We start from the raw sequence: 23,585 nt of genomic DNA, 5'->3' as shown, positions 1-23,585 counted from the left end.
TGTAAGAAATATGCAGAGTAGGATTTTCTCCAATAAGGACAGGAGCTCAGAGAGGATGACATGATATTACAGATGCAAAAAAAACAAAAAAAAAAAAACAACTGTCAATGAATGCTAAACATATCCTATCAGCATCTACATGCCTAGTCTTGTAGATAGTCTTGTTTGAATCTGAGCCTCTGGAGTCATGCCAACAAAGAACTTATAGCCCTGACCCCTGTCCTGTGCTTTCTAACCTGCCCATGAAAATAGCTACGCTGCAGACTCCTTGTCTGGTCATTAAAAAGCATGCAGTTGATAGGTATAAATTTAATGGTGTTTCAATCTATTTGTGAATATGCTTCTATTTAAGTCTCTCATTCCCACAGCTCTACCTTCACCTTGATCTTCCTGACCTACAATCGCACAGCTCATTCTTCCACTCTGCAAAAAAAGACCTGTCACTGCAGTAAGGCCACCTCTCTCCACCCCAATTTACATTTATGTCCCTCACCTGCTTTTATTTGTTAGCTACTTTGCATTTGGCACATCTCCTCTGGAGCAATAGACTAGAATACTAGTATTCAAATGAACCTTTTTCTCATTAATACCAGCAATTTTCCTCAGAGACAACTTATAATGTTTCTTTTGGACAGAGTTATGAATTCTGTTTAAAAATAATCAGCCTTTTCCCAACTATGTTACAAGTCTTAGCTCTAATGAGTTCTATCAAGCATTTATATGGGAAACAATCATTTTCAGCAGTGTGCATCTGCTCAGTTGTGCCTGTGGAATGCAACGCTGTCTATCTTGTTTGGTTTTCTGTCAAGCATGCATGGTTTTGGCGTGTCAATCGAGAGCAAACATTGCTGTAATCTCAGTGCTGTGAGCTAGCACTTTTGTTTTGTTTTTGTTTTTCTCACAATTAATTTGTGTGCCTAATAATTATTTTTAGAATTGAATGTCTCATTGAGAAAAAAACAAAACAAAACAAAAAAAACATACACCATATTCAAAGCTATCTAACATCTCACACTACTTTAACTGCCACTGTTTCCCTCAAGTGTACAATGTGCCTTCAGTTATTTGATATTAATTAATTAATAATTATTAGAAAATTTTCCTAAAATGAGTACACATCCAAAAGACCAACAACATCCAATTTTTTTTAAAAGTTTCATCTTATTCATCTGCATAATGAACTTTGTCATGTTTGAGCCTTTGTGTGATTAAAACTTAGCACATGCGGCTACCACCCTCCATTCCACATCTTTCTAAAAGAAGGACGGGAGAAATGGGAGTTGGAGCATCGATTCGGTTAAGAAAGGAAGTTGTGAATTACCTGTCTGGTGTGGATTTGTCTAGATGCCTTAAAGCCCCCTTGACAGCTGCATTCTGAAACGCTGTAGGGGTCGGAGCTGCTGGAGGAACATTTGGAGAGTGAGTCACAGCCCACCACGAATGTGTTGTCCAGTGGGAGTTCCTGAATGACATGATGCTTCTTGGGAGCCACAGGAGTCTCTGGTTTGATCTGGAATGTTGGCTGAGGGGAAGCTGATTTGTAGTGCTTGGCTAAATCAGGGCTATCAGGTTTAAAGGTAGTCGGTGTGGTAGCCCAGTTGTACTTTCCCATTGTCTGCTCCTCATGTTCAACAGGAAGATCTAAGGTGCCATTGATGTGCTCATGGGTAGGGTCATCAGACTTGTGTTCCTCAATGGTTACAAAATTCAACAGCAAACTCTTTGGAGATCTCTTCTTCTTCTTCTTTTTCTTTTTAATCTGCCGGCCCTCCTGGTTGGGTGATACCCACTCGCCACTCTGTTTGCTCTTCTGAACAACTTTGTGTCTTGGTGTCTGTCGACAGCGTACCAAAGCGGTCACAAAAATTACCAAGATAACAGTCATAGTCCCAGCAATTATGGCAATAACAACAATTACATAGCCATTGGATTGAGGTGTCACATTGTTGTCCCCAACATTTCGGTCCAAAGGAGTCTCCAAGCTCTTGCGTAGTAGCTCTTGAATGAATGTGGCGTTAGAGACGGTATCATTGACAAACAAATAAACAAGGGTGATTGCATGCAAAGACTCAGGCTGTCCTAAGTCTTTGACCTTTACCACCAGCCTATGAAGACCTTGGTCTGCTGCTACAATCTTCTCCTGTAGAGTGATATTTCCTGTTGTTTTGTCAATAGCAAACAATCCTCTTTGTGACCCTCCGATAATACAATACTGCAGCTCAGCATTCATGCCAGTGTCATTGTCAATGGCAAACACTCTCGTCACCACTGACCCAGGACTGGTGGCCGAAGGAACTAGATCATAAGAATAGTTAGAGGAGGGAATGACAAACACAGGCCGATTGTCGTTTACATCAACAACATTTATGGTGACCTTGGCATATGAGGTGGTTTGCATTTGACCTGCATCCACAGCCTTGACAACAAAAGTGTAGGAGCTTTGTCGCTCCCTGTCAAATGTTATGTTTGGTTTGATCACCCCAGTTTTGGGGTCGATGATGAAATTGTCCTTCCCATTTATGATTGAGAGAGTCACGACCGCATTGTCACCAGCATCTGCATCCGTGACAGTGATCAAACCCACTGTTCCATACAAAGGCAGGTTTTCAGGCACATAGAAGTTGTACTCAGAATGGGTAAAAGCTGGGCTGTTGTCATTTTGGTCTTGGACAATTAGCTTCACAGTTACATTGTTCTGAAGAGAGGTTGAACCATTATCCCTGGCAATGACTGTGAATGAATACTTCTCCTGTTTCTCTCTATCCAACCTTTTTACAACAGAAAGGATCCCAGACCGCGGATCTACTTTAAAGCCATCAGGAGCATCTGGGCCAAGACTATAAATAATAAGGGCATTAGAACCACTGTCTGCATCAGTGGCACTGATTTTTATCAACTGCGTGCCAGGGTCATTGTTTTCCGGAATGGACAGCTGGATTTCTGTCTGAGGGAAAACTGGGACATTATCATTCTCATCCTTAATTTTAATGAGAACCATTGCAGAAGTGTTCAAAGGAGGTTTCCCTGAATCAGATGCAACTATCCTAATTGCGTACTCACGAGTCATCTCATAATCTAAGGGTGCTGCCGTTTCTAACAGAAACTGGTCGTTGAAGACAGGCTTGAGCCTGAAAGGTACATCATGATCAGTGTAGCAAGTCACTTTACCATTCAGATCAGCATCTCTGTCCGTCACAGTAATCAGGGCAATTTTTGTGTTTAGAGGGGCATTTTCAGACAGCAGCACAGTGCCATTAACGAGATTCATTATGTAACGAGTATCTATAGAGGGGACATTGTCGTTAATGTCTGTTACATTGACTATCACTGTAGCCCTTGAAGGGGTTGAGCTTCCATCACTGGCCAGCACTATAAGCTTGTGGACTGGGTTGACTTCCCTGTCCAGCGGCTGCTTGACAGTAATCAGTCCGGTTGTGCTGTCAATAGTGAAATGTCGTTTGGTGGCAGGGGAGATTTGGTTGCTGAAGGAGAATTGAATCTGAGCATTGGATCCCAGATCAGCATCTGTGGCATGAAGGTGTGTGACAGATGTTCCCATTGGGGCATTCTCAGGAACATTCACCTCCACTTCGCTGTCCTTGAACACTGGTCGATTGTCATTGACATCTGACACAGTCACCTGCAGAATGGCTGTGCTGGACTTTGGAGGGGTGCCACCATCCTCGACTTTAATTTTCATCACAAAGGTGTCCTTCGTCTCCCGATCGAGGCTCTGCTGGACTATGAGTTGGGGCCATTTGTCTCCCTCTGGGGTCTCGATGATGTCCAGGCCGAATTCGCTTACACTCTGAAAAATAAAAGTAGATTCGATCTAGAACAGTACATCTTTAAAATTAAAAAAGTACAAGATTAAAGTGTTTAGCTAAATCTTAGTAAGAGGACATATGCAGTTAATAATTGTGCTAGTTGAATTTTTCTTCTATTTTATTATTATTATTTTTAATATTACTACTATTATATATATATATATATATATATATATATATATATATATATATATATATATATATATTATCATTATTATCATTATTGATCTAATATATTTGAGAATGTTTGTTATGACAATGTCACCATTAACTAATATCATATCATGCTGTAAAAACCCAAATGTGTTTTAGCCAGTAGTTTATTTTGGATTTACACAGATGTTTGCTCTAGCTCCAGCATTAAACTGTGGGGTTAAAGTTCTTTAATCCAATAAAGGAAGGCATAAGGTCTTAAAAATATTTACTTGAAAAGCTTGTCTGGGGGATATGATCTTATAAAGTAAAGACTTATGCAAACATTGGGTCTTCACACAGTAAATAGTCCCATAGAGCACCTGAAAGCTAAAATATATGCAATATGCAATGCACTGAGCTGTTTCCCTCTCCAAAGTAAAGAAGTCTAAGATGTGGTAAGCAATCAAAAATTGTTTGGGGGAGAGGAAATTACTATGTGCCGTTCCATATTTGCTTGGGTGAGCATAAATCAATGCACATATTCCTGTTTGAACTATTACAGCGAGCCTAGTATTGACCCTCATGGCATACTAACATTTTTTCTCTCTCTCTCTTTCTGACCTTTGCTCACTCCTTCATTAAGCAAGCTTACCTTACATTTTTTTTTTTTTTTTTTTTGCTTTATTTCCTTACAAATTTAAAAATCAATTGCCATTTTGACTGAACATTTTAGATTTGGCATTCAAAATATTTAATGTAGAAACTCACCAACCAATAAAGGTAACAAGGCCAACCTACTGCATCTCATAGCAGTGCAATAATTAAACAAATTGCAACACACAAACTTGTTTTACCTGACTAGCAAGACTCGGATTTAGTGCATGAAAGACAGTAACTTCATTTATGAGAAAAAAAAAATACAGCTGAAAAGGGAGCCAAATATATAAGCTTCCATTTTAAATATAGTGCAAGACCTCCACAGATTAAAAGAATGCCAAAAAAAAAACTGAACAATAAAAAAGATTTTCTCCCAGCAAGGAGCCAAATCTAGGCAACAGCAACACCTGAGGAAAAAATGAAAACAAATGCATAAGTAATCCCCACGAGAGACCAACTTTGACTGTTTAAAGTAATTGCCTTCCTACAGAAACTAACCTTAATATTTATGATTACATATCAAGCTACATGATAATGTTCAACCTTGCACATATTCTATATTTCTGAGGGTGGCAAGAGAAGGAGACAGTGAAAGAGAGCTCCATGCCTGAATGAGAGTCAAGAGCATTTGTGAAACAAAGAGGCTCTTTGAAGCTCTTTCAGTCAAAAACATTTTCATGCTAGAACAAGAATGCAACTTCCTTAAGAGATAAGCATCCTGCTGCACATATATCTGGGATAGATTACTCTATCTAGGCACATATTTCAAATGCGATTACGATATATGCATTCTCCATGCTAAGGGTAAACTTGAGTTATTTAGTCTGGCCACCATTTATTGGCACATTGTGTGTATAGCCACATAGCAACTGTAATGGCAAAAGGCAACTTACATATGTTGGGTTAACAAAGTATGCTTTGTATGAGCTAAAATCACGTAACATATCGTCATTTGGTGATTCTTGGCACACTGTGTGCTTAGACCGTCTGTTGTCTACTCTAAGTACTATATAAACTTGTTGGGATATAAACTCTTTCTAGTACAGCATTTTGTAAGGTTTTAAAGGAAAATGTGTTACTATTTTGTAGAGGTCGACCGATAGTGGGTTTTGCCAATACCAATAAATAAGGTGGGAAAACAGACCCATCGCCGATTAATTGGCCGATAGTTTTTAAAATTTATGAATTAAAACTTTCCACTCAGTTTAAAATAGTGCTGAACTTTAGAAAGTATTACTTTCCATGGCAATACTTAAATAAATGTCTCCCACACTGGTACCTTCTTCAAAGCCTTTGCCATCTGAAATTAATGAAAATATTCATTGAAATTTTGCAGGTCAAATGTTCAGCAGTAACATAAAACACTGCCTTACAAAGCCAAATAGAGACTATATGCTTCATCACTACTGACAATATTTATAATATTATTTTATTGTCATATTAAATCCATAAATGACTACAAGAAATGGAGAGAGAGAAAGGGATAGAATAAAATCAATTGAAGTCTTGTCTTTTTAAAGGTAATTTTATAATGGCATTGTCTTAGTACATGTGTGCTCACATGAACACATTGTATTATACAGTATATCAATGTGCCCTCTCATCAAAATGTATTTCAGACGGATATTTCATGCTCTTAAGTTTTTTGTACATAACTACGTCATAAAATTAGGAAGTTTGGTCAGCTGGAAGTTCATTTTGTCAGAACAGAGAAATCTTTGGGAAAATTTACAGTCAAAAACCTATAAAATGGAAAACTATCAAACTGTTCCTGTGCACGTGCATTCACACAATGAGCCATGCTCGTATTTGGCCTTCTGAAGCAAACGCATGGCCGAGCAAAAACAAAAACTCAGGCATCATATTCATATAAGGTTGGCATTAATTATTGATTTACTACTAATAATTAATGTATAAATTAACTTAGAAACAAAACCTCTTCGAAGCAGTCATGTTTATAATCTGACTGGAACAAACTGGACGCCCCTCAACCCCGAAAAAAATGGATCTGCACGAATTCATGTTACTTTTTTTTATTATTATTATTATTCAAAACAGTGTATTAAGAGGAAAGGTAAGCAGTTTCCATCCTTGACTTAACATTGTTCTAACCGACCATGTTGGCAATGCAATTCTCCAGTGCAGTGATTAGTTATAAACAAATTAATTATCAAACCACCTTTGGTTGTCTGAAGTGACTGATTTATTGTACCATGACAATAATAATAACGTGCTTTCTATACATACCTCTTTTCTCTGTCGATGTTTTAAACCCGTGTTTGAAGCGCCCGTCTCTATAAATAGCTTAGTCTCATTGCACAACAAACTCCACACGGAGTCAGTGATTGTTTTTATTTAACCTCTAGAGGGTGCCATTATATTGTTGAACCAAGGAGTTCAGACTGTACAACCCTCCAGTGCTGGCCACGGAAAAATGAAACCAGGAATTGATTTTTTTTTTCTTTTTTTTTTTCTGATGGCCGATAATTTAAAAAAATGCAACTATCGGCCCTGATTAATCAGTAAATCCGATATATCGGTCGACCTCTACTATTTTGGATGCATTAGCATCTGCAAAACAGCTCTCTTTCCTTATATGATTAAAACAACAACAACAAAAAAGACTGTTGTAAACATTGCATGTTTACAAGAGAATAAACATGGAAATCTGTGAAAAGCTGATCCAGCATCCTTTTATGGTCCTGATAAGTGTGGATTACAGTTCATCTGTTATAACTGTAAACAAATGCATGGTGACTATAAGGCAGTTTTTAACAAGTTGTCTTTCTCAAAATATGTTGACAAACATGTTCCTTGATTTTCAGTAATGGAAATTATTTCAATATATAAGAAAAAATATATAATTCTTTTCCCAAACATTTGAAGGTGCATGAAAAATCATCTGTTATTTCATTCCTATGGTATTTACAGTTATATTAAGAGTGTAAACCGGCAGTGTCATCATGATACGATCTTTTATCGATTCTCTGAGCCAGCAATCCAGTGTTTGCCGATACCTCAAAGTCTGCCACGATACGATTTCGATTCAATTTGATTCGGGCCTGCGATCGATATTATGATATTACGTGCCTATTTTGCACAATCAATTACATTTATTATGTCAAAAATGCAACCAAAATATAATTTTAATATTTTATTGAGCTCTCTGAAAAGTGCAAATCCAGCATCCACATTGGGACATCCACAACAAAATAAGGTTCTTCAGTTAATACACAAAAATAGTCATACAATCACATACAAGTGATCATCAATTGTTTGATAGCTCATTGCCTTGTGGAATGAGGTAAACACTACAGTGATAATTTGTCATTTCTACAACAGTAAAGCAAGTCTTTCAATCCAAAATACCCATGACAGCAGAGTATGCGCTATCCCTGCTTTTTCTTAGCTACAACTTTCACGGTCGTATGGAAGAAATCTGTTAGAGTTTACTGTAATTAATGTTAGTAAGGGTGTTGATGTGAAGATGTGAAATGTCTTGTAATTGGTGTTGATGCAGCAGGGCAGGCATTTTCCCTCATCAGCGCTGTTCAGAATATCGGGGCTTTTTAGCCGTTTGACATGGTTGAATAGCACCAAAGTGCTTTAAAAGCGAAAATTCTCATGCAGAATTCAAATGGGTCACATGCGCCGATATTGAGGGAAGCCCGATTTAATCACTCATGTGAGCTGCTCCGCACTATCCTGTCACCAAAGCTCGCAGCCCTGTTGGCACGCGCGCACACAGATAGAGCAGAGCACAACTTCAATCACTTCAATCACTCCACGCACATCCGTGTCCCACATAAGAAGCATATTTAGCACTTATAAAGAGAGATGGATATCATAAGGTTGCTGCATCACATGATTGAAATGAGTACGGACATGGCTTGCATTAGAGCATTAAAAATAAAGGTGGATCTTAAAAAAATATTCATCGATCTTTACGCATTGTATCGATGACATCGCATCGTTGGTTAATTGATCGAAGCATCGATCCAGATCGATGGATCATTACACCCCTAAGTTATATGCTAATGTTCATTTATAAATATATATTTCATTGTATATATCATTTTAAGCATTATTAGTGTTAAAAGTAATGATTTACCTAAATAATTGATAAATCATTTTAAAATAACATTTGCTCCTTTATTATATGTCATTGCTGTTATCAATGCTAAAACTTCAACCTGGTCTCATAATGAACATTACTCAATACACTCGTGTCACGGGTGTCATGGCTTCACGCTCTCCAAAAGCATCATGCCACTCGTCATGCCACTCGTTCCCTACTTTTGTTCACTCATATTTACCCACAGTGCACTCTAACGATGGTTAATTGCACATAATCCACCTTGGGTAAGACGTACAAGCTGGGAGAGGGAGCGCGTGCAGGAGAAAAAGAGCACGAGTGAGCGAGCGGGCAAGAGAGAGAGAGATGCCACTTTAATGCTTCCTTCACTCCTGCAATGTTTCATTTCATGCTGAATGTAGTAAATTACTTTTTGACAAATCATTACTTGATTAAAATAAAACAATAAAATATAGAGATGCAAAACATAGATACATTTTAAAATGTATTCTTTATTTATATTTTTATACAGAGTTTTCCATTAAACTGAAGAACTCTTATTTACTAAATAAGGTGATGAGGTAATATTATTTTATCTCAGGAGACTGCACACAGTGTAAATGATAATTCAGTGGATGATTTAAATATTCGGTTATAACATGTAGGTTATGATAACTTTGGTGCTGTTTATGGTCGGATGAGGACGCTATGTGCCCAGAAAAGCTACCAAGCTTGTATTGGAGTTTAAAGATACTAAAGTATAGCAAATGAATACAATAATGTACATTTGATAACATTTGTTTACTCTTTATATTAACATACACTACTGGTCAAAAGTTTTGAAACACTTACTCATTCTTTATTATAATTTTTCACATTTTAGAATAATAGTTCACTCATTTGCTGCCATTCACTATATAGGATATAGTGAATGAGTGAACGATTTCGGACACAGCCATTGTCTATTTGTAGGTTGGAACAAATATGGTGAAGTACCTCTAGCAGGCTGAGATGTCAAGTCCTTATTCCCCTACATCCTACACTCAGCAAAAGAGGCCTGCACATAGATAATTTTGAATTCTTATTTTAATTAAATTAATTTTATGAATTTAATTAATTCCTTACATACATATTTTTTTAGTAATAGACACTATTAAAGTTTTAGGTTAGGGAGGTACATTTAACTTATTAAAACCTCCATCTAAAATTCATCTTAAAAACCTTGTCTGATAACAACCTCATTTCACTCGGTTTTGGAACCCCCCGCTGGACCTTTCACTTGAAAATTGCAGCCAAACATGTAATGAAGCATGTAATTTCGGTTTTGCAAAAGCTTTGCAATGCTCACGTAAATTACATGAGACCAGCCTGTAAAACTTTGTATTTTTAAAATGCAAAGTCTTGGAAAAGAACTTCCAAGGTCAGTTAAGCGGAGGAAAAAGCTCTTTGAATGTGCACATTCACATGTCTGAAATTAATACACATTGTGCATTAGAATCTTCATACCAGCTGACCCACAGAGCCTTTTGAGAGACACATAAGGTGAATCACTTTGTAATGAGTCACAGACTGACAAGCTTTATTTAACCCGAACCCAATTGTCTAGGGTGCAATCAAAAAAGATATGCAAAAATGATTGTCGGTTATAAATAACCCAAAGAGAGCAGTATTTTGGCAGTAGAATTTGTATCAGCTGTCTTCAGTTTGCATAGTGCAACCCGAGTTTTTCAGCTTTACAGACTGGTTGAAGCATCTTCTGTACGAATCAATGAGTTGACCTTCTACAGAGATGACTCAAAATGCAGAACTTAGCATCAACAACTGAGAATCTCTGCAGAATATTTCAGATCCTTGTACCATTGTATTGGAGTTGGAATTGTCTGAACATTTTGCCACCGATTGTAATCAGGTTTTTGCCTGAGACCAAGAGCTGTCTCTTTGGTCCAACTCTGGCTGAAGGATGAGCCAAAAATTAGCCACAAATGAAACCTGAAGCCAAAGGCTTGTAAGCAATATGATTAGAACGTTCCCCTCCTTCACAAGCGTCCACTATTGTCCAGAACACTAATTTAAATCAGTTTGCCATTGCCACTCAACCACAAGGTTGATGCACTTTATACAGTACATTTACGCAGACTGGTTCTCATGAGTGTAAAAAATGCTAAATATTTGGTTTTAATGAGTATCCATTGCCTTTGATAGCTTGCTCTCAAGTTAATTGTAATCATTATATGATCTTTATTTCATACAAGTGTTTCCTGGGAAACAAACCTTTTCTGGACTAAAAGTGGCAGAGCCCAGCAGCACATTGGTAACAATGTTTGCAAAGAGGATGCTATCTTTCTCTAAAATCAAATGTAAGCCTTTTTGGTGCGCAATTCATAGGAGCTTCTCATGACATGTTACTTGTCAGTCCTTGATAATTAATGCATTATTCGACTGGCTCTTCTCATTGTCTCGAACTGAAATAACTGAGAAGTAAGAGCTTAAAAAATAAAACAAAATTTTTAGCTAAATAATTAAAGCCGAGCTAGTTTCTCTTCCATATCAAATCAGTATCAGACACAGATGAAACCCAAAAATAGTCATTAATTATTCAAACGAAATGATAACAACTTTAGTGCTGACCTTGACTCCCAAAATAAATAATCCAATGGAGACTTTGCTGAAACGAAAGTGCTTTTGAAAGATCTTTTCTTACGTTTCAACTGTACCACCGATATAAAATAACAATAAGGAAGGTCCCAAGGTGATTACGTTTTTTTAAAAAGGCTTCTAAAGAGAATAACTGGTTTCTTAATTTGAGGCTAGAATGCTTAAATGGTAGGGTAAAAATAACAATGAGTTGGGTGGAACCCACAACAGAAAAGTCAATATCCTCATCCCTTGATCCTGATCTGATCCACATGCCTCCAGATAGGACTTGTAAAGAGGTTCTCTTTAAGTGATAAAATCTCTTCTAATGGAAAGCACTCCTCCAGCCATGCATGGTATTACTTTCTGTAGGCTGACCTTGATAGTGTCCAGGGGTGCTTCTGTGCATCGTTCCAGGTGACATGGCAACACTAATGCTGATGGAACAATTAATATGGCACCACAATTAAAACCAGAGTAGGCAATAAGGGCCCTCTGTGTCATAAGCGAGGGCTTCCTCCTTAGGGGACATGACTCGAATGAGTAAAGAGCAGAAGAGGGATTGCTATCAGAGCTCTTTCAGAGCCGAGTCTCTTACTATGTGTGGAGAAGCTGAGTCCCACAATGTTAATCGTGTAGCTCAACACTGAGAGTGAGCTTGTCTAAATCATTAATGTGTGGGAGCTTCAGATATTTGCACCCTTCTAGGATCATGCAAACACAGTCCAAGAGGTGGATTCACAGCCAAACGCTACTTGTGGGATGCTTTTGACAACCTTAGAGGATGAAATATATCCTCTCTTTCCATTTCTGTTTTCTTCAATCTGCCCCTAGCAAACTCACATGTAAGATTCAGAAGAAAAAAAAGAGAAAAACACAACACTTGCAGATGAAGAATACATTAAATCTTCTGAAAGGAGGCTGAACATAGTCATTGTAATTTTAAGTGGCACTGCACTGGTCATTTTCCAAGCACAAGCAATTGAGAGCGCTGTAGCAAAGAAGCCTTGGCAGAGAGCGGCTCTTTAAAAATGCAAATTGGTAACTTAATCAGACATGGAAAGCAAGGATTCCACTAATTCTCAAAAGAAAAGGTACAAATTACTCTTTCACACTTTAATGACAGTCGTGGGTTCTTTGTTTCTCACTGTACTGGAATTTCACACTGTATTTGGGTTTTAATTAAAATACAGGGCAACATTTCTAGGGAATACTTGTTCATTCATTGAACTGTGTTACATTGAAATCTTCTATTTTGCGACTGACAGCCCAGACAGTGAGTATACGTACAAATTCTGTGTGGTTATGGACCCTGTGATATAAATGTACGACAAATATAGAGTAAAATATGCTAAATGAAATTCAGATGCAACATGTTAGCCACTGTATATAATTTGATGCAGTGAATACCATTATCCTACTTTACAGTTTAGGCAAACTATATTAAGCCACTGAGGATATTATGCTAGTTTCTCAGAAGACATAAATTAGTTGAAGAAAGTCCTATTCTGCAAATTGTTCATATCCATCTTGGAGCAATTAACAACTTTAACATTAAACAAAACAGAGAAAATTGTGTTTAAAACCTTGAGACAAAAACCTTTTTTATGGCTTATTTTTCTATTTTTATTCTAGACATTAAGGACCCATTAAATGGCAATGTCCATCATAAATCAAAAGCTGAGTGCTGAACTCACCTTGACAAGCTCATAGTGCTGAATCCCGTTGATTCCTATATCAGGGTCAAATGCAGAGGGGACGGGGTAGCGGCTGTTGATGGCTGTGTTTTCGGGAATAGAGATGTTGATGACTGTAGATTGGAACAGCGGGGCATTGTCATTGATGTCTTCGATAAGGAACCGGATCTTGACCAGTCGGAAAATCTCGTCAGGAAGCACGGCGACCTCAATTTCAAAATAACAACGCTTCTCGTTGAAGACTCCAGAACAGAGCTTCTCACGGTCAATGCGGTTGGCTGTGGTGAAAATCTCTCCCGTGCTCGCTTCTACCTTCACCAAAGGCACATCACCTGTCTTGTAGACAGGTTTAAACTGCAGCGCAGAAGACAGTTTAATGTCTGGATCGAGGTTTAAGTTGATGTCTTTGCGCAGGTTTCCGATGCGTACATTCTCCGGCTGCTCCTCTTTTACTGTATAGTCCTTCTCTTGAGCCCGGCACATCAAGAATAGATAGGTGAGTAAAACCACCAGAACATGGGCCTCACTTGCCAAGTCCATACTCAGAGTAGGTGATGCACTCTCTTCAAAGATCTGCAAGGTCTGGTACAAGAAGATAGGATGGAAATTGAGAAAGAGGATTATCTTCACTTTAATTTAGCTACAAATAGCTTGTTACCCCATCTCATTTGGTTCTTTAAACCTTTAGCAACTTAAAGGGATAAATCAACCAAAAAAGAAATTCAGTTGTAATTTACTTACCCTCGTTGTTTCTTCAAACTCATATTACTTTATGTGTTCTGTGGAACACAAAATGAGACATTAGGCAGCATGTTAGTCTCAGTCACCATTCACTTCCAACTTTTTTCCCTATATAATTAAAGTGAAAGGTAACTGAGACCGAATTCCTTTTGTGTTCCTCGGAAGAAAGATAATCATGTGACTTTGCAACAACATGAGGGTGAGTAAATGATGACAGAATTCTTTTTCATTTTTTCAAAGAAAAATAATAATAAATTGGGTGAACTATCCCTTCAACAAAGTAATAAAAATGATTCTCAACTCTTTAGGCTGTTCAATACATAAACATTTTGTTTTCATTATTATTATTTTTTTATTATTTATTTTTTTACATAATGGAAAAAGAAAGGGCACAAGTCCAGTTCTCTTTATCAATCAAAAGAATACAAAATAATTTTAAAATGCTACCAAATACAGCATACATTTGTATTAGAGAGACTCTTCAGATGATTTGAACAATTATTGTTCCATTGGTAAAACATAATACACTGCATTTTGTCAGAATAATCACACAGCAAGTAGATATTTTGAGAAGCCAATATGTAATTTTAGTACAAGTAAAAGTTTTATTATTTAAAGTTCGGCCCTAACCAATTGTCAATATCCTTCACAAGAATAGAACAAAGCCATAATTAAAAGCACCAAGACATGATTTATGAATCAGCATTTCAGCGCTTGTTGCCAGCTTGCTCGATGCCCACTCAAATCCTGTCAGGGCATTAAATAAACAAAAGTAGCCAGAGGGCAAAGGCTTTCACCATGTGCCAACAACTCAACTAGGTCACTGAAAACTGGTGGGGGAGATACCTAACACTTCCAGACTCTGGGTATTGTTAGTTTACAGAGTTCTCCATGCAGGGCTATTTCTGTTTGAATATGTTAGGAGCACTCTAGTGTCCTTATCTAGAAATACAAACTGAGTTCATGTTCACAGTTCAAAAGTTTTTGAGTCCAAAAAAACTTCTGCCTAAGTTTAGACATTTTTTTTAAAGCAGGGATATCAAATATATAGCAAATTAATTAAATAGATATAGGCTAGCTTGTTGCTATAGGGACAGAGAAAAATCACAGCTCATTGCGAAATATTTTTGAAATAGGATATCCTGGAGATATTCTTAACAATAAATCACCATTAGTCAACCTATTAATGTGTAATTTGTACATTCCATGAGGATGTTTGTTTAAAAAAACAAAGCAGAGCATAGTAGTGATACATGATCATGTAGCTTGGAGATTCACATATCAAAAATTAATTACAGAGGAGGGCTTCTTTAAAAACATTCCAAGCTGAAGGTCCCAATTTCTTTGCAGTTTGGCAAGTGCATAAAGTGCTTGCCGGAGTCTCTGCTGTGTGAGAATGTTCTGTTTTTCACAGTTAACAGTCTTAGGCTGGACTGTAGGGACTTATTAAAGGATTGTTGAGCAGACGAGCACCATTCACAGTATTTACATGACAGTGATCAATGGCCAGCTTCTTATCTGCACACATTCACAGACAGTTATGTTGTTCTTTGAAAGAAAAAGAAAAATAATGAATATATATATATATATGCTTTGCTTTTGAAGATTGTACCAGTTTTAGTCAGTGAGAGAGAAGCAATTACTATTCACCTACTGTACTCTGATAAGCTCGAAAGAGTCCAAGGCTGTATCCAACAATGCATAATGAAGAGGACTGACTGACTAAGGAGTGCATTGCAGAGCACTGAATAAAAGGTGAAAAGATTATCTACATCTAAATATCTAAAACTTCCATTAAGTGTGACTTGGATGGGCCTTTAAACAAGTAATAAGCGTGACTCTCTTTTATTCTCTATATTGTGTTGCATCTCCAATGTCAACGGCAGTTTTGATAATCTGCTCACTGTCAACAATAACTAACCGCACCATCCCAGTGAGAATGAACTCTGATGAACCTTTATAACCAAATAAAAGGAAACAATGTGCACCGTATAAGCTCCAGCTACAGCAAGTGAGGTCTGGCATTTTGAATGGAGCTCGGCTACCCAGGGTTTGTGACTGTAAGTTGCGGTATCTTCTGTGGGGAAGTTTTGTTTGATTGGGGGGGGGGGTGTTGGTGGTGCCATAAAGTTGTTATGGATCATGCGCGACACTAACGGATTAAGCTGATGCGCAGGGTCTGACTTGGGGTGGCAAGTGGGGTGGGAAAGCTCATTTTTACGGTGGCAACTGCCACCCCGTGCCACCCTTCTGTCCCCACCCTTGACTCCAGGGAATGGTTCTTTCAAACTACACTCTACATAGATTTGCAAAAGTTTTGAGTTTGAACCTTCACAATCTTCGAAACCTTTTTTTAGTGAATAGACAGATTCAGATATAACTGTATAACAGGAATAACGCTATAATTGCGGGTATAACTGAGGCTTCCGCCCTGCTTGCACTAGGTTTAAGTGATATATTCTAAGCAGCGGACCATGGTTTACTGTCCGTGGAGTATGCAAAAGCCATCCTTCGCTCTGGAGCCAGGAGTGAAAAGCACACAGGCTTTAGAACGTTTTACATGACAATGTGATGGACAGGCCTGTTTTTGATTTTGAGCTGAGCTGTCAAGGAGGAAAATTATTTTACATGTCAACTGCAAGTTTATCTTGTGGGAACTGAATCTTTGTCAGTATGAATGAGCAGGGACTGAATGCAGCTGAGGTGTAAAATCTATAAAGTTCCATCAGATTAAATGATCAAATTTCATTAGAACGGTAATTACAGCTAAATTATATTTCAAATAATGATTAAGAGCTCTTATGGAAGTTAAACTGGGACAATTGCCTGAAGCTTGTCACTTAAAACTTTATTATCAGAAGTCAAGCATCTCTCTCTTTAATGGTTTAAAGGAACCCTGCGTGTGCGTGATTCTTTGACATTTCAATGTCTTGTTTGAATATGCCCTTCACCTACTGCCATCAGCAGATGGATACCCATCGGCCCCCTGCCAGCTGTTCGCCAGCTTACCTGCTGTCCTTCCTGTGTAGTCAGGATGTCACCCTTCTCATCTACAGAGTATATGCCATTAATAATTTATTCAGCCTTTATGTATCATGAATAAATCTCTTGCAAACATTAAATGAGCGGCAATGAATGAATGGTAATGAAAAACGTATTGGATTATTATTAAATATATTACTATTTTTATTAGTACTGCTGTTGTTCTTATACCGCAACATTATCATATTGTTCTGTTGATTTTTCACTTGAATATATCTCAACAGACCATAAAGTTAGGATTGTACTGAATATTAAGAGCCTTGTGAATACGTACATTAGCTTTAAGAGTGACTACACTGATCCTAAGGACTTATGATCAATTGAATGATCAATAGAGAGGTATTAACATCCCAAAAAAGGTTGCCAAACAAAACTGATAAACAGTAGTGAATGCGATGGAGTCGATTTATGTACATATGTCAGCAAAGATTATGCATCCAAATAGTCATGTCTGCCATTTATCAATAATTTGTCATGCAGCTCGAAGAGAAAATAACTTACGACTAACTTCAGCATAGGGGGAAGTGAGAGTGCTTTTGTTTACATAAAATGGTACGCCATTAATCATGGTCAAGATATTTTCTTCTGCTAATTTGAACCATAAATAATCATAGTAAAAGTTTGATTTAATTCCTTAGACCAACATCAGGCAATTTATAGTGGGCACTTTCAGTGGAGCAACGTGTCAGTTGTTGATATATCATTCTCCTAAACTGATTTTATATGGACAAACATTGCAAAGTGCATAACATGCCACTGAGACCCTAAATCTAAAGTCCAAGGAACAGAAAACCATAAAGGATAGTACTTGGATTATGATGCACCCTTCATTTTATTTCTTACCACTCTAAATAAGATAAATGTACTATTTCCATAATTTATAAGTGAAAATGACATACAAGTGCAAGGGAATATAACAAATATAAATGGTAAAATGTATCATGGACAAGGGCCTGAATCTCTATTTTGTCCTATTTATGACTTATTTTGTCATGTTACATAATAGTTAAGTATTTATATAAAGTATCTACATATATTTTTAAGTGCATATTCAAAACACTAAAAAATAATAATAATAATTCAAAAAATAAAAATAAAAAAAACACACATTGGCAGAGACTGTAAACAGTTGAAATAATAAAATCTATGTTAATTACTTCATTATTTAAATATTTAAAGTAGCTGGTCAAGCACAATTTTTATTACAATGCCAAGCAGGGCAAGATAAATAAATAAATAAAACTGCCAATAGAGGGCACTGGATTGGTAATTACTGTGTGAAAACCAAAATAGTTAGGTCATCAATAATTAAAATATTTCAAGTAGAATGATTGCACAGTAAGAAGGCGAACTCTTATTCAAAATATGAAATAAAGCAGCACCACTTTTTATACTGTGTCACTGTGTCAAGTGTAACCACCTTGACCAGTACTGCAGCGCAGTTTCAGTATTTGGCATTCCAGTATTTTTTTTTTTATATTTCAGTATTTATTTAGTTGCATGTTTTTTTTTTTTTTTTTTTTCATATTAATATTTATGAATATGAACTTATTCCTATTATTATTATTATTATTATTATTATTATTATTATTATTATTTTACCTTGCCGAGGATAATTGTAGAACTGCTATTATCTTACGGAGACATTGGTTTTCACTCAAAACAAGTGTTGTTACTCACCAATGATGATGGCTCGGTAGCTTACAAAATAATATAGAAATGTACATTAAAACCTTAAAAGTCTTTCCCCATGTGGCTATAATCAATTGTTGAAAAAGCTTTTGCCAGTTATGTTGCCTTATTGTTTCTCAGGCAACAGTATTGCAACAATAAGTATTTTGTGACATTCCAGTTCTAAAAAAATTTATGTATCTTACACTTTCATGTTGGATGGCATCACTTTCATCAGCAGTGCTTGATGTAAATTAAGTGATTTAATCCACTTCACCGTGACCAGTCAAGATCATTGTGTGTTACTGCAATAATATATTTAGAACGGCATAGAATGAATAAAATACAAACTGACCGAAATGTTACATGCAGCAGCAAATTAAAGTGGCATGTTTTCAAGTGAAAAGCTGGCAATTTTTTCCTAATGTGCTGAAAAACCTTTTTTAACAACATTAATTCAGAATCCACTCTTGGGGCTCACTACTTTCCACACTTCATGAAGAGTTGTGATAACTGGTAAAATAGGTGAAAAAAAAAATAAGATCAAGTGAAAGGCCTGTTGAATTTCTCTTCAACTAATTGTTGCTCAACCATCAGAGACTTACTGAATATGAAGATGAAAAACAGTACCATCATTTTGCCTTAAAGCTATGAAACACTGTTTAAACTTTCTCCCAATAAAAATCTAGATTGGAAATTAAACAGATTTGACAATTATACCTCTCTTCAAAGGTCGTCTGATTATTAAATTAGTGACAGAATTTGAACAAAGTGAGCAGAATGGACTAGGCCACGCTCCGCATTGTACAAGAAAGACTGAATTGTGGCAGTTACCCTAATAAAAATTTACCATACTAACAATAGTTTCCACCAAAAAAAAAAAACGTAACTATTGTAGTTATAAATTCTAGGCCTACTGCAAAAAAAAAATAAAAAAAAATAAAAATAAAAATAAAATAAATATATATATATATATATATATATATATATATATATATATATATATATATATATATATATATTATACACACACACACACACACACACACACACACACACACAATTATGGGATCTCCTTCAAAGGGTGCAAGAAGCTTTGGAAATCTCACTGTGATTTTAATGTGTTTTCTTTTACTTAAACCTCATTATTATTATTATTATTATTATTATTATTATAAATATTGATGACAGTCGTGGCTAATATCAAGTTACCACAGGTTTATTGTAGTAACAATAGCTGTAGTAACTATGGTATTCAAGTGTTACCATGGTACGTTTTGTAAATGAAAGAATCAATGTTGTATAAACAAAGTGTTTCTGTTATCAGCTCAATTCCCTCGCCAGGCACACCGGTTAAGAAAATGACGCATCCTGGATAAGCTGCGTGCATCCACCGACTTCATTTGAGGTGCTTCTCTCTCTAGAGCTGGATACTGCTGTATATTTTGAAGTAACATGTGTAACCTGTGATGTTGTCATTGCCTTAGCAGATACTATTGATTATATTCTCTATTTCACTCCGTTTCTAGATTATTACAAAACAACAATCATCCAAGAGAAGAGAACGCATCAGAAGTTGTTGGATCTTATCCTAAACCTAAAGTGATGCAGGTTTCGAACAGTTGCTATGCAGTTATGATTCACGTATTGGCAGTAGCCTACACGTTCTCTCAGTACAAAGCGTGCAAAGCGATTTACCTAGCTTTGCGTAAAATCAAACACATGTTGTTTGTTTCTTTAGATTTCGTGTAATAAAACCAAGTCATGATCGAAACCGGCAAACTAGACTGTGCTTATTTAAACGGTATGAGCGCGGAGTAAAGCGAAGCCGGGTTGTAGGCTAAAAATTCTATAGTTTGCGTTACATAAAATTACAATTCATTTGAAAAACATTGTAATGTATGTATTTCCCTGAGGTGCGAAAGCCGTTATATTCATGGGTGATAATAACAAGGACTTTTGCGCGAAAAGGCCCTTCGACTTTTGCGCATATTTTTCTTCAAACAGTGCATGCGAGGTTGCAAGTCTATATTTAACGTAATTCATGTTGTTAATAAAGACATTAAAGTAAGTAGGCTAGGCTATAACCGGCTTGGTGTAATGAAGTTACGGGAGCACATTAAAATTCTACTGTTTTTTTTCTTTGCAGAAAAAAACAAACAAACAAAATAACCCATAAATAATCATAAAAGAAGATGCGTCTTACCTCGGATTTCTCGGTGAATATAGAAAGGACTCTCAATTCCCGTCACGTAGCGGCATCACTGCTGGAGGAGATTAAGTGCCATGAAGCAGATTTAAGAAAATCAGAGAATCAAACAGTTTAACGCAGTACTGACCAGTCGGTATCCAACTAAAGAAAATGCTCCATGTCCGAGGAAAAGACCACGGTCCGAGCGCGAACAGCGAAAAACATTTGTTGACTTTTCGAAGAGACGATGTAATTCCTCTTCAGATGTCTTGCGCTTAATGCTGCTTGAACCCCACGCGCAGAGTTCGAGACAGTGGCGCTCCAAAAAATTTTATTTTTTATTTTTTTTTTTTTTTTAATGGGTCTGTCTATGTGCAATACTTCTTATTTCAATTCACTAACAGTCTTCGTTTGAAACCCTGGGAACTCTCCTTGTATGCACATTAACTGTTTTAGTGAAGTTGTTTTCCCCCTCTCTCTGTGCGTCAAGTGCATTTAATTAAAACTGCGAAATAGCTTGTTAATCATTGAAAACATCCTCAGACACATTCTTTAATGTCATCCCCTGGTTTGGCAGAGTGATAGAGAGCAAAATGTCTACTTTGAGAAATTATATATAGTCATGGACAGTAAGTGCTTACGTTCCGCAACGGAGCAGGTGGAAAGTGTGCCTATAGGTACAGCATCACTCCCACCGACTGAGATAGGCGTTTTGCTGTAGTTGTACGCAGAGCTCGGGCAATCTCTGTTGCATTGTATGAATTCAGTCCCTTAGTACTGCCCACCTCTCCACCTCCGGTTGACATCATCGCGGAAGGAGGAGCCTTCGATTAATTTCACAGCCTTCATCATCTTAAAGCTGCACTGCTGTTAGAGTCAGAGCCCCGCTCAGATTCACCATCGAAAAATACCTCACCCTTGCCGCTACTCGCCTGCGAGGAAAAGGGGGCACTGTTCGCTTTGGTTATAGACATCATTTTTCTGTCTAAACAATAATGTGAAACTGTCTCATTAATTTGTCATTTGAGTTGGTGTGTTAACAGTTTAAAAAAAACAAAAAAACAACTGTATCAGCCCAACTATGCCTATGCACTGTACTCCCCAGGGCCACGGCTTCCATATATGCAGATTAGGGCTACGCCGTCTGCTCAGGGCACCAACCTTCTAGGGGGGCACCAAAAAGTCCACCAGCTGCCCTTCCTTAATTCATTCATTAATTAATGTATTTATTATTATTAAAGGATTCTATTGCAGTAGCAGGACACTCTCTCCGTCGGACGAATCATAATGTCCACTACTGTAGACAGATGTGTAACTTTCTGTGTAACTTTCTCAAAACACATCATTTAAAATATATAAAGCTGTGTAATTTCTGTGCCACAAGTGTCACCTAACGAAATTGCAAAAATAAGCATTTTTTTCAAACTGTTCTTCTGAATACCTCCTTCATTTGCCATTTTTTAAAGTAAACTATAGCCCCACCCCAAACTTACACCACTGATTGAGCCAATGTTGTTGTGTCAGGCTGGAGGGGTCGCTTAAAAGGGTCATGTCATGCCTTTTTTATTATTATTTTAATGTTCCTTGAGGTTCACTTATAATATTAGTAGTTTTTTTGCACACACACACACACACACACACACACACAAAACAAAAACAAAAACAAGCATATATTTGTAAAACATGATAATTTTCCACCTTTTTTCTGACACTGTCAGAAATGTTTGATTTTGGGGCTGCCTCTCCTTTAAGACTTGACAATTAATGCCCACTGTTATGACTGGCTGTCAGCTCTTGACTGACCTGCTTTCTCTTGGCCATCTCACTCCTCACCATTGCTGGGCAAGGCTACGGAAGTGATAAGGTAAAGTAGTCGTTGATGTGTTGTTGTGGAGGCAGTCAGATGCAAATGTCTTCCACAGTGTGACGTTACAATGTGGAGGAAGTAGAGAATGAGTCATTTTGGCCGCTTGGTTTCAACAAATGCTCTTTTGCTGGGAGGAGGAAGTTTTGAGTTCTGAAACTTACATAATGTTTTTTTTTTATATAGTACAATGACCTCTTATATGTTAAAAGATCAAGGAAAACTGTATTCCTCATGTCATGACCCCTTTAAAACAGAGGAATTTTGAAAGTGCCACAGAGCAGCAGTGTTTACACTTTTTGGGGAAATCAACCTACAGTACTAATGGTTTACTTATAATTGATTTAGCAAATTAAGGTGGGATGGGAGAGAGTCTTTGAACACAAAACCAATAACACAAATCAGCTTTTATAATACATGCATCCCCGCTACCCAGTATTCTACTGGAAAATGTTCAGTCTCTGGACAACAAGTTTTGTGGATCTCTTTCCAATGAGAGACAAGGGACTGCTGCATTATCTGCCTTACGGAAACTTGGATGTCTGTGGTGATTCCAGACTCTCCGTACACCCAGCGGACAGAGCGAAAGACCACTCAGGTAAAAGCAGAGGTGATGGTGTATGTTTTATGATCAACAAATCCTGGTGTGATCAGAGGAACGTTCATTCTATCAAGTCTTTCTGCTCTCCTGATCTGAAATTTCTCATGCTTCTGTGTCGACCATTCTGGCTACCGAGGGAATTCACAGAGGTCATTATCACAGCTGTGTACATCCCCCCACAAGCTGACACAGACCGGGCAATCAAGAAACTGTATGGGAGTATAAGTGAGCAGGAAACCGCGCACCCTGAGGCCGCGTTCATCTTTGCTTTGCTACTCTTTGGATGGCTACAAATCCCTACCCCGCTCACCATTTGGCAAATCGGACCATTTAAATCAATCAAATCAAAATCAAATCACTTTATTGTCACACAGCCATATACACAAGTGCAATGGTGTGTAAAATTCTTGGGTGCAGTTCCGATCAACATAGCAGTCGTGACAGTGATGA

The 23,585-nt window shown here is 37.3% G+C and overlaps 1 protein-coding gene across 7 annotated transcripts in view; it reads right to left on the bottom strand.

Moving 5' to 3' along the window:
• The window catches only part of LOC127418377 (protocadherin-11 X-linked-like), a 279,153-nt gene extending 257,753 nt beyond the window's left edge, over positions 1-21,400 (bottom strand). For 6 of the 7 annotated variants that reach the window (XM_051659002.1, XM_051659005.1, XM_051659004.1 and 3 more), the window contains exons 1-3: positions 20,686-21,400; positions 13,026-13,607; positions 1,322-3,808 (exon numbers count right to left, since the gene is read on the bottom strand). In XM_051659002.1, coding sequence (XP_051514962.1) covers positions 1,322-3,808; positions 13,026-13,565 — 3,027 coding nt within the window. In that variant the 5' untranslated portion in view covers positions 13,566-13,607; positions 20,686-21,400. Of the gene's footprint in view, positions 1-1,321; positions 3,809-13,025; positions 13,608-13,766; positions 13,805-20,685 lie in introns of all 7 variants that reach the window. The other variant, XM_051659003.1, reaches the window with a different exon arrangement.
• Between the last annotated feature and the right edge of the window lie 2,185 nt (positions 21,401-23,585).

The sequence above is a fragment of the Myxocyprinus asiaticus genome, chromosome 27, assembly GCF_019703515.2.
Source record: "Myxocyprinus asiaticus isolate MX2 ecotype Aquarium Trade chromosome 27, UBuf_Myxa_2, whole genome shotgun sequence".
In the NCBI taxonomy this organism is placed as follows: Eukaryota; Metazoa; Chordata; class Actinopteri; order Cypriniformes; family Catostomidae; genus Myxocyprinus; species Myxocyprinus asiaticus.
This window is presented reverse-complemented; position numbering and strand designations above follow the sequence as displayed.